The sequence below is a fragment of the Sinocyclocheilus grahami genome, unplaced genomic scaffold (genome assembly GCF_001515645.1).
Source record: "Sinocyclocheilus grahami isolate Dianchi unplaced genomic scaffold, SAMN03320097.WGS_v1.1 scaffold320.1, whole genome shotgun sequence".
NCBI classification, from domain to species: domain Eukaryota; kingdom Metazoa; phylum Chordata; class Actinopteri; order Cypriniformes; family Cyprinidae; genus Sinocyclocheilus; species Sinocyclocheilus grahami.
Window position 1 is genome coordinate 284,346 of NW_015505499.1, and position 11,870 is coordinate 296,215.

At 35.9% G+C, this 11,870-nt stretch overlaps 3 protein-coding genes across 3 annotated transcripts in view; 1 reads left to right on the forward strand and 2 right to left on the reverse strand.

Annotated features, from left to right (window-relative positions):
• The window catches only part of ankar (ankyrin and armadillo repeat containing), a 12,538-nt gene extending 11,777 nt beyond the window's left edge, over positions 1-761 (reverse strand). The window contains exon 1 of the mRNA XM_016294545.1: positions 203-761. Coding sequence (XP_016150031.1) covers positions 203-761 — 559 coding nt within the window. The remainder of the gene's footprint in view (positions 1-202) is intronic.
• Positions 762-1,715: 954 nt separating this feature from the next.
• LOC107602150 (uncharacterized) lies at positions 1,716-3,306 on the forward strand. The gene is made up of 8 exons (XM_016294561.1): positions 1,716-2,072; positions 2,181-2,270; positions 2,341-2,420; positions 2,501-2,616; positions 2,701-2,798; positions 2,900-2,968; positions 3,042-3,100; positions 3,169-3,306. Exons 1-8 carry the CDS (start codon positions 1,881-1,883, stop codon positions 3,287-3,289), a joined length of 825 nt encoding a protein of 274 aa, XP_016150047.1. The 5' UTR covers positions 1,716-1,880; the 3' UTR covers positions 3,290-3,306.
• asnsd1 (asparagine synthetase domain containing 1) lies at positions 3,261-7,327 on the reverse strand. Its single transcript, XM_071582437.1, is given in 8 exon segments — positions 3,261-3,523; positions 3,525-3,714; positions 3,812-3,993; positions 4,066-4,348; positions 4,350-5,514; positions 5,610-5,685; positions 7,047-7,100; positions 7,221-7,327. Coding segments are annotated over 5 exon segments (1,830 nt in total). The 5' UTR covers positions 5,462-5,514; positions 5,610-5,685; positions 7,047-7,100; positions 7,221-7,327; the 3' UTR covers positions 3,261-3,460.
• Between the last annotated feature and the right edge of the window lie 4,543 nt (positions 7,328-11,870).

The following is an 11,870-nucleotide window of genomic DNA, read 5'->3' on the forward strand; positions in this document are numbered from 1 at the left end:
TATATATATATATATAAATTTTAAAGAACATTTTTGAAATGGTAAGACTTTTTTTTTAATGGTATTTTTGCTATTTCAAGCAACCTAACACAAAAATAGTGTTTTTAGTGTTAGGTAACTATAAAAAAAAAAACGTACAAATGACATTATTACTTTGACATCTTTCTTTGTCTGTTCTAGATTGAAATACTTCGTATTTTACCTGCATTGAGGAACTCTGTGAGCACATCTTTCTTCGTTTGAGGAACACCATCTGAATCCACGGCCATGATGGACCTCCATAACTCAGAGAAGCGTGTTCGTTTTTCTCTAGAAATGTAACTCCCGTGCCAGAGAGCCTTCATGGTATAATCTATGTTTATTAGTATTTGACCGACTTTAGTATCGTAATATGCTGGTGGTAGCTGGCATGTGGAGCTCTGGTCATAGTTGGGTACCAGACTGACGACGGGAAGTTGGTTTAAACCATATATTCCCACAGTCAGCTCCCTCACAATCTGGTGGACCATTCTGTAATCCAGGGGCAAACTCGAGTCAAAGGGAGCCAGAAAAATGATGTTGGGAGCTAATATGTTCCTCATTTGTCTGATGATGCCAGCAGGTGCATCCACCGGCAGGTTGTGTTCCTCAGCACTGAGCAACCAGTGACAGGAGGTCAGGCTGAGCAGTTCTTGCAGATCTTTGCGGTCATATTTCTGAAGTAAAGACTGAGCGGTTAATGCAGCACGAACAGCCTTCTCGCTGCTCTGATCTGATGGCATCGCCATCAAAACTTCATCTGTTTTTTTCTGCTACAGACGATATGAGTGCGGTAAAATGAAGGTAAATAATTCCCTTTCAAAAATACTATTAAGGTTCCCCTCAAAAGATTGAGTTGTCTGATTACATTTGTGAGTTTGAAGAGCGTTGCTCTTAGCAACCAGTGACGCACATTGACGGTTCTGCAGTTCTTCAAATTAACCAATAGATGGCGCTGTTGTACGCTTTCGCGGTCAGGTCAGTGCAACATGTAGGATTAGCTCGTAATTTATTTTTAATTTTTTATTATTGTTAGTTTATTTAACGGTCCAGATGACATTAATACACTGTAAATACGTCAGAGGCTATTTGCATCGGTAATCAATGGACTGAATGTTATAAAATTACCCTAAAAACAAATACAAAGTGTAAAATAAAATTACAACAAATTATTAAAATTATGGTAAGCAAAAAAGCAAAAGCACAACAATGAATCATAATAAGAAAACAAAAGACGCGTCTGCGTTTAACCAATTTTCACAGTTCAAAATTCATCTTATATATAATTACTATATTTATTAAATTAATTATTAAATTAAATATATTATATCGTTATTATGTATAATTGAATTTTCACAAAAATATACATGAATAAAAAACAAAAGCAAATGTGCAGACGTTATGTTACACATAACTAGGAATGAAAAGCACCAATAAATAAATAAGATAAAATAAAAAGTAATAGAAATTTATATTACAACTCGACAACGTATATAGCATCCTTTAACAAAATAAATGAATCGTTAATCGCGTAAATGATTTCGACTTCTTATGTTTAAACAACAAATAAAAAACAGCACAACTAGAGAGCTCCTTGATAAACGCCCCTATCTGGAGCGTGTCGTTACGTAATTAATATTCATGAGCTAAATAGGTTTCGCGGATGTGTGCAAGGAGTGCTTTGAAAACGCTGTGGCAAGTACTGCGCATGCGTGGGTCAGACTGAACAACATACAGCTACCTTTGCCCAGAAAGCGATCTTGGCTTAACCCTCCGAAAGTGTACAACTTTACAGTTTTAGCAACTTATTTAAAATCACATGCTGAGAAGAGCTGTTGTCACTTTTTGATTTTCAGCTGACAATGAAAGCTGTTATTTTAGCTGCAGGTTATGGAACAAGACTGCAAAGAGATATCGAGAATGACACAGCTGGGAATTTCAAGCATCTAGGTGGCATTGCAAAGCCGCTGCTTCCTGTTGGTTCACGAGCGCTTATCTCACACTGGGTCAAGGCACTGACCAAAACACGATGTGTGGACACAGTCTATGTGGTTGTGAGTGCAGAATAACTATTTTCTTTTAAACATATGACCATATCGAGCTTTTACAGTCATAGTGTTTGACTTGCATGATTATGATAACTTGTACAATCTGTTGAACAGACCAATGATCTTTACCATGAAGCATTCCAGCAGTGGGCTCAAGAATTCCCCAATGTTAAAATCATAAATGATGGTACAAGAAGAAATGAGGTGAGCATCATGGAATGGAGCGGTTTGTGAATGTGAAAATATGATATTTAATTGTTAACTGTCTCTGCAGGACAGACATGGTGCTGTTGCCTGTCTTCAATTGACGGTCAAGCTGTGTGCTGTAGATGACCACTTACTAGTTATCGGAGGGTATAACCAGCATCAGATTAAATGAGGGAAATGTTTTAAATTGCTTTAAAATGAGAAAAAAAATTTTTTTCATTTTGCAGCGATACTTTATTCAAAGAGGATTTCAGCCTGAGGAAATTCACAGAGAGGTTCTTCGAAGTGCAAAATAAAGACAAAGAGAGCAACTTAGTGCTGTCGTACCAATGCAAGGATGAGGGTAAGCAGAACAATATTTTTTGACTTTGCTAAACACATGGTCACTAAATTTTAAAACCATTATTATATCATTTCCCACCTTCAGAAACATCCAAATACGGGATTCTGGAGTTGGATGAGGACCTTAAAGTACAGTGTATGAAGGAAAAACCTCTCTTGAGTGAAACAAGTTCACGTAATGCAGTACGTTTTCTTTTGTATAGTATGATACAAGATGATATTTCAGTACTATTTGTCCTTATTATTAGAGTAAATATTTTTAATGTGTTGTCCTCGCTTTGCAGTGTCCTTGCTTTTACTTGTTTTCACAAACCTCACTTCCGCTTTTGGACATTTTTCTCAATGAGAAGAAGGTACAGTTTATCTATATTTATTTAGCTGTTATCGATCATGTTATTTTTTTTAATGTAACTCTTCTCCATGCAGAATACACCCATTGAAGAGTGGGATGCACCAGGGACCTTTCTTTCATGGCTCATATTAAGGTTACTTACGGGCATATAATAAAGCATTGTGTTTTTTTCAGTGACATTAATAACTCTGTTTATTTTAGGAGGCCTGTGTACGTACACAGGATATCTGGTCGATTTGATGTGGGAAACCTTCCATCATACATAGAATGTGACAAATACTTCAGGAACCAACTTCAAAATCCTTCTGTTTATTTAATGTAGTACAAACATGTAATGACATTCAGAATAAAACTGGCCATCAATTTTAGTTTTTTTGTGAATTATTGCCATAAATGGGTTAATTGTACTCATTCCCAATGCCCCAAACCAATCATTTAAGGAGAATATTCATATTAAAAAAGAACAGAACCAGAAAAGACAACTGTCAGAAAATTAAATTATGTAGCGACAAGCCTTTTTGCACTTATCCGAGGCCTTCTCATGGTTGTTCTCTAAACTTGCTGATTCTGGAACCGAACTGCATGGCTCTCTTTGGCAAGAGAGCAGAGAGTCCCAATCCCAACTCAACAGCTGCTAACCTCAGTAACAGCTTTTCTCCAACTCCTCTAGGTAGAGACAAGTCAGCCTTCTCCAACACATGTAGTCCGTTAAAGAAACTGACTACATCTTCATCCAAGTATGAGAATCTGAGATAAAAGAATAAATGTATTATGTACAATACTATAGCATTTAATGTTTGGTTTAACCTTAAATATTCTTTAAGCTGTAAAGTGTAATTCTTGCCTGGCCTCTTTTCCATGGTCCCCAATGATTCGGTCATCCCTTCCAAGATTTCTTTAGGATATTCGTCCCAGTTCCATAGCCAGCTCTTTGATGAGTCCTTCCAGTCCCGAGTTCTTAAAACGCACCCTGTGTCTGGAGTATCCCGCCAGCTGTTCATCTGCCCCAATGCCAGTCAAAACCACCTGCGAGAAGAGGAAAATTTTATACAGTGTGACCTAGGTTTTACATTAACATCAAGTTTTCATTCAAGTTACCTTTGCTTCTGAAGTATAAAGTTCTTCAACACCCTCATTTATGACTCCAATTCCTCTGGTGGCAAACCAGACGGCACATCCAAGGCTGTCATCCAGAACAGTGTCCAAAGGGTGCACTAAATGGCAGATGAGTTTCTGTCGCATTTCCTTAAGCTCATCTTGATTTGCATTAATCTTGATAAAGTTCCACTGGCGCTTTGGACTGAGGTTTTTTAGTTCTTGCAAACCAGCTCTACCAGTTATTCGGTCTGGCACATCAGAGCAGTTAAAGCTCTGTTGATCCGACTGTATTATCTGCATCACAGTCTTTCTTCTTATTTTTTCCTTTCTTCAAAGACTTGGGAGGCACTTTTCCTTCTTGGATTTTGAAAGCAACATTGAGAAGGTCAATGGGTTTGTCTGCAGGGACGTGCCTATCAGCAAGGGCAGCTAATATCATTGAATCAATTCCCCCAGAGAAAAGAATGGCAATATAAGCTTTCGTATGATTCAAGGGGATCGCCAATTCATCTTGAGCAGGTAGGCACTGTACTCTCTTACGGACAGCCTCACTTAGAACGTCAATGAGCGCGGTAACCATTGCTTTCTTTTTAGAGTTTGTTAGGAATTCTTTCAGATTTTCAACAGAGGTTTGAGAAACATTCTGATCTTGTTCAGTTTTAAGTGATGAAATGGATGTGTTCATTGGACAAATAGGAGAGGTCAGGTAAAGTCCTGAACTATTTATGTTTACAGAGACAGATCTGGGAAGACCTTCGCATTTCAATTCCGGGCTTTCATTTGGCTCTTCATCACGGTGCGAAACCCATAGATAAAGTTCAAATATAAATGTCCCTAGAGGTGAAGAGTCTGTTGGGTCAAACCTGTACACTCCACTAGGTGGTACTTCCTGCCATTGGGACTGAATGTTATCTAATGGCAGGGAAGCAACTGATGAAAGTGTGAATGATGTTTTTTCAGGATCGAATTTCCAAAGAAGACTTCTTCCAAAAAAGTCTCTCCCAAACCAGATACAGTGCTCTACTTTTTGGTAATATATAAAGGACCAGGGTCCTTTGAGTTGTGAAAGTAAAGCTACTATATCCGAGGAGCACTGCACCATTGACAGATGATGGAGAACAATTTTGGTGTCATTTTCTCCCAGATCTACTCTCAGACCACCGAATACCTCTCCATTCCAGAGAAGCATGTTTCCACTGTCATCTTGAAGAGGCTGGGGTGTCGGGCAACCTCTCATGTGAAGCACATGTGCAGAGAACAGGAGACTGCAGGTTGAGATTGTTTCTGTAATGTCCCAGCTAGAGCTGGGCCCTCTGTGTTTGAGATTTTCATGGACATGCTTATCCAGTGGATCATGTGGTGTGGTCAAACTGACCACACAGCAGATCCCACACATGATCTCAAGGCACTATATATCTTGATATTCTTTTCTCATGTTATCCAGATCCTCTATAAGAGACAAGATGCTGGCTGTATTAGAAAGCACTAATGGTACAACTATTATTTATATTTGTCATTTATGATTCATTATTTATGAATCTTACTTTTACAAGCGCTAAGGGTCTCTCCTTTGTCTGCCAGGAAGAATATATTGCTGTTGGGCTGCTGGGTGTACACTCTCTGTAAGAATAAGCATATGTGTACCAAAACATGATTTACTAGCAAATCTACAAATGCCTTGTCCAAATACCCACACTTGCAGTCTTGGCCATTTGAGAGCATATATGTGTGCGACAGGTGTGCAAGACTGTCACTGGTCTTAAAAACGTTTGCAACTGCTTTTTATCACTTAATTAGAAGCACCACAAATTGGGTTGTGTCATGTTATAGGGACTACTGAACAGACATTTAGAAGTTGATTTTAAAATGCTAAGTATTTAAAATAAAAATAAAGCTATGTAAGCACTTGCATTTTTACAACACTATAAGTGTGTCCCATCAGGTATTGAAAAGTTCGACACACTTGTGGTCTTCATCCTCACTTGAACACTTGGGCCAAATACAGGAAATACGTCATACAATTAGTCAAGTGGTCAAGTGCAAAGACCACAAGTGTGGGTATTTGGACAAGGCAATGGTCTAAACATACGAGTCATTACAATTCTTCAAAAATGAAACAAATTCCTATCCTAAAATTCCTAAAATATGACATGTGAAGACCTTGAGATACACTTTGATATCTCGTACATGTTCTTACATGCAATATTCTTAAGAAAAACATGACACTGTATAATCTGAATCCCAGTGTTTTGGAAAATAGCAATAGCTTCTATAAATTTATGTTCCTACTTATGTGTTACATTTTATATTTTATTTTGTTACTATTTTACATTTATTTAAATGGAAAAATGTCTCAAAGTATTATGGAGCATATGGCAAGCATATTCTCCTGCTTTCAAAATGAAGAAATTTAAATAATTGGAAATACTGATTTCCAAGATTATTGAAGCTATTCAGTCAGCGAGCGAGTGAAGAAAACACAGGCATTTTAGTGATGACTCATCTGAACACCTCTGATTGGTCATTGCATTCATAAGCTCAACAGCAGCGTGTGTGATTGGTTATAATGCGCAGCGCTGTAAAAACGCGTCTGTCTCCGGTCAGCGCCAGCCAGCAAACGCAGATTTGAATTTAGCAGCTGATGATGACGCACTGAACGATTTCATCATGCTGGCCTGGTTGTATCAAATATAGAAAATATTATTCGGCTATTTTTTGTCTTTTGGAAGCTGCATTCAAAATCCATTTGGCTCAAAAATCACTTGGAATGGGCATGACGCCTCTGATACTATTATTACATGTTAACGTTACCTTTTAAAGTGTTTTTCATCATATAGCCTATGGTGTTCTGTAGGAGCTGTGTAAATTGCAGTTTATTTTTTGTCATCTATAATTGAGTGACAGCATCTGCTACTCCAAATGTAGAATGACCCATATGGCAGACTAATTATTAATATAACAAGATGACATACATAGCCTACACTGTTTTTCTTCCAATTGCTCAACTCCTCAACAACAATCTTTTGCTCGGTTATCTGTGAATGAATTATTAATTGAAAACATTAATGTGCTAAACGTACTGTAATAGTGACCACTTATCATAAAGTTATGATTATTACATTATACAGGCTATACTAAATATTTTGATAGGAAACCTTCTTGTTCAGCTCCTTTTTTTGTGCGCGCTCTTCTTGAGCTCCAGGTTCCGTTCGCTGGATGTTTTTAGAGGACATTTTATATCAAAACGCTTCGGATGATTTAAGCATTTGACTGGAGCATTTTAACAAAGAAATGTGGAAGAATGAGTATGAGAGACTGGATGGTTTAAATACAGGTAATGTGTCTAGAAAAATAAGATGTACATTGGCAAAAAATAACAGCTCAGATAGGTCAAAAGCAAAAGGTTTTTGACCACCAAACAGTTGATATCTGTCTGAAACTGAGGTCAGACTTTATATTAGGTGCCCATAACTATGATGTACTTACATAAAAAAATAAGTACAATGTACTTATTGTGGTCATATTGTATCGCAAAACACGTTTGCTGCTATTGAGGTGGGATATGGGTAAGGTTAAGAACAGGTTTGGTGGTTTGGGTAGGTTTAAGGGTGGGTCAAGGTGTAATGGATGGGTCAACAGTGTAATTATAAATGTAATTACAGAAATTAATTACAGATGTAGCTACATATAGGTATTTTTTACAAATATAAGTACAATGTAAAAACATGTATGTACACAATTATTAAATTATTAATTTAAATGTAAGTACATAGTAGTTAAGGCCACCTAATATAAAGTGGGACCGAAACTGTTATTATCTGATCTGATTTCCTACCATACTTGAAGGTAGACAAAAATAATGCATATAATAACTCTTAGTGTACCACATCCACTTATTAAATATCCACTAAATATTTTTGTCGCAAAATAAAATCTGATTGCTATATGAAGCTGATATTATCTGATACTATCCTTTCTGATATCCTACCACACTTAAGGGGGGATAAAATTAACATGATTGCATAACTCTTGCTGTACGAAACATCTTATCCAAAACATATCCAAGTATTTTTATTGCACTTTAACAGAGAGGTTATTTCAAAGCACATTTTTGCATTTTAACCTTCAAAGGGAAAAAAAATATAGGCAAAGCTGACAGGATTTTACTGTCTTGTAAAAAAATGTAATCCATCAAATACAAGTATACAATGGAGCCTTTTGACTTTTTCTCCCACAACACTAAATAGTCAACAGGCACAATCCTAAATCCAGAATCCTGATCCATGAGGTCATCGCTTGTGATGACAAAAGGTTTTGTAACACATCCCTGAAATGTATATATACATGTATTGACAATATAGGTCAATATATAGCATTATACATCCAAACAGATTTTAGAATATTTTACACCCAGTGACCCACCAAAACAGCTGATGTCTAGATTATATGATTTCCTACAATACAAAAGGGGTATTAAAAAAATTAACATGATATCATAACTCTTGGTGTACATGACGTACTTAGCCAAATATTTTGTTGCCCTGTAACTGGAGAGTTTTGCTCAAAACATGTCAAAGCACATTGTTTGCATTTTAACCTTGAGGGGTAATAAGTTTAGTCAAAGCTGACCAGCTTTTACTGTCTTACTCTAAAAATGTGTTGAATCCATTGGATTCAAGTATTTAGGGTACACTGGAGCCTTTTGCTTATTTCTCCAGCAACACCCAACATCCACAATCTTAAATGCAGAATCCTTATCCATGAGGTCATCGCTTGTGATAACAAAAGTTTTTATAACACTTTTAAAATGCACATACATTTTGCGATGCCATAGAAGAACCATTTTTGGTTCCACAAAGAACCATTCAGTCAAAGGTTCTTTAAAGAACCATCTCTTTCTTACCTTTTTATAATCTGAAGAACCTTCTTTCGCCACAAAGAACCCTTTGTGAAACAGAAAGGTTCTTCAGATGTTAAAGGTTCTTTATGGAACCATTTAGACAAAAAGGTTCTTCTATGGCATCGTGAAGCACCTTTATTTTTAAGAGTGTACCTGAAATGACACTGAGACAAAAGACATTTTGTGATTTAGTTTTGATCAAGATGGTTAAATAAACAAATTTCCAGTACCTGTCAAACAAGTTGTTGTTGTAGGTTCATATTTGCAGGTCATACTGACCCTAACTAGTTTTAATACAAATCATCAAATATCACACTTTGAAAAATAGTAAATAGTAACCATTGCAAATGGTATACAGAAACACACACACACACACAAACAAAATAAATGAGATAAAACTGTATTTAACAAAGTTTTGCATTTTCTAATTGTATTGTTATTTACACAACACAAATATACTCTATACAGTAATTATAGCCTATACTTTAAACAAATTTCCAGTACCTGTCAAACAAGTTGTTGTTGTAGGTTCATATTTGCAGGTCATACTGACCCTAACTAGTTTTAATACAAATCATCAAATATCACACTTTGAAAAATAGTAAATAGTAACCATTGCAAATGGTATACAGAAACACACACACACACAAACAAAATAAATGAGATAAAACTGTATTTAACAAAGTTTTGCATTTTCTAATTGTATTGTTATTTACACAACACAAATATACTCTATACAGTAATTATAGCCTATACTTTTGTGAAAAAATTATTTGATGTTTGTAAGAGGATCTTTACTAATGGGCTTATGATTTAGCATTTTAGGCTCAGTTCAACCACAAATTATGTGCTTTTTGCAAGTGTAATTGTTGAAAGCGTAATGTTTAGTTGATTTTTTTATTTATTCATATCGGGTGTACTTTCACCCTCGTTGTGTAGTTAAGCTGCTTTTTTTAATGTGCTATAAAACGGGAACATTTCCAGGGACAAGACACCAAAAAGAGGAACATTAGGTGACCCTAAAAAAGATCCCTCTACTTGCCACTACATATGATTTTTTTTTTTTTTATGTTTATCATTATTCTCTGACAATATTCACAGAATACAAAAAAATATATTTAGATTGTTTGGTAGGACCAGAAAACAAACAAACACAAATCTCTCATGTCTGATCAAAAACTGTCTGATGCATTGTACAGGCAAACTATATTTTAAGGTTTGAGTCATTGCAAGTACACACTAGATGTGCACTTAATTATTCAGATATTAAAAGCAAGCACCTAGAAGTCATTTTAATCTGTTGTCTGTTGAGCTAAACATAGAATCCATTGGTTTTGTTAATCATTCCTATTTTTAATACCAGTTAGATCCCACTCTCCTGTTTCGTAAACTACTAACCTCATTCATGACACCAAAAACCTGCATTTACTGAATTACAGTGTTTGTGTTTGTGGTCCTGTTGATTGTGCATTAGCCCCTGTGCTTCACAGTTCTGTTGAAATGTGTGGTCACTCATGAAAGACTTAAGTGTTAAATCACGTGGACAGTGTTTACTTGTGTGTTTCCACCTCTAATATCACAAACACACTCATTTGTTTGGGTTCAGTCATGGTCATATACTCCTGTATTGATTCTAGACACCTGTGTAAAGTTTGGATCCTTATCAGATGAAAAACTGTCAATATCCAGGGTTACTAAATGTGTTGGTAAAATTCCTCTACTGACTTGTCAGGTCAAAGAAAACCAAGTTTAGTTGAAATTGCTGAATTTAAAAATTCTAGATGTAGACCACAAATATGTGTTTTCCACCTTGAAAACCATTAAAAGAGCCTGAATATTGTTGCTGTATAGTTTGATAACAAAAAGTCAACAGTAGAGTGTCAGATTATTTCATTTTATTGATGTGTGATTAAATGTAGATGCAAATTATATGAGCAAGCAAGGTGCAAAGCTCATTGTCATGTTATGAAACCAACAGAGTGATAGAGAACAATACCAAGTCTGTGACCTGAGTGATCTGATTCCATGTCTCAAATTTCTGTGGATAGGATGGTTCTGTGTGCAACATGACTCAGCTTTGAGTCTTCTGTGAATGGGAGGTTCCTAATCGTCAGACTTTTTAATCAAGCCCAAAACCAGTATTAGATGTTGCTTTGTCATTCCATGCAAATACTGCAGCAAATAAATATGAAAACCACTAACAAAGAGGCATAATGACACAATCCTCTGTGTTTGTTATGTGATTAAATGTGACATATCATTGCATCATGTTATTACTTAAAAATAACCAAACGGAGCAAAGCATTACTTCACTTTTTATGCATTATCTTGTAAAAAAATTAATAAATAAAGATACAAACAGATATAAAACATGCTATGGGCTTCTGCATGGGCATTGTTAAATGAAGAACGTCCACTCAGACTATTAATTATAAAAGACTGAAATGCACTCTCATGTTTATGCAATAATTGGGTTGGAGAAGTGAGTGTGAGTGTGTAATAAAGCAACTTTCCTTCAAACCAAAAGCAGAAGGCAAAACCGTGTTCCTGGTCATTCATAGCTTTTTAAATAACTGTAGATTTGGGTTTTTCTACTATTTCACAGTATGTTTGTTTCTGTGCTCAAATGCTGTGTGTTAAAACTGACACTAAGCACTGACCTGAATAGAATAAATCGGAATACTACTGGGAAGAGCCATTCACTGCCAAGCTGTTACGAAATAGCTGTCATTGATCCAAAGTGCAACTCAGTACAGTGAGAAAGAAAACTTCCAGAGCTGATTGTGAATGTTGAAAATAAAATCAATCAATCTATCTATCTATCTATCTATCTATCTATCTATCTATCTATCTATCTATCTATCTATCTATCTATCTATCTATCTATCTATCTATCTATCTATCT

Coding starts and splice junctions, on each gene's coding strand:
- LOC107602150 (XM_016294561.1), top strand. CDS start 1,881: ATGAAAGCTGTTATTTTAGCTGCAGGTTATGGAACAAGACTGCAAAGA. Junction 2,073..2,180: donor TGGACACAGTCTATGTGGTT/GTGAGTGCAGAA, acceptor TCTGTTGAACAG/ACCAATGATCTTTACCATGA. Junction 3,101..3,168: donor CTTTCATGGCTCATATTAAG/GTTACTTACGGG, acceptor TGTTTATTTTAG/GAGGCCTGTGTACGTACACA.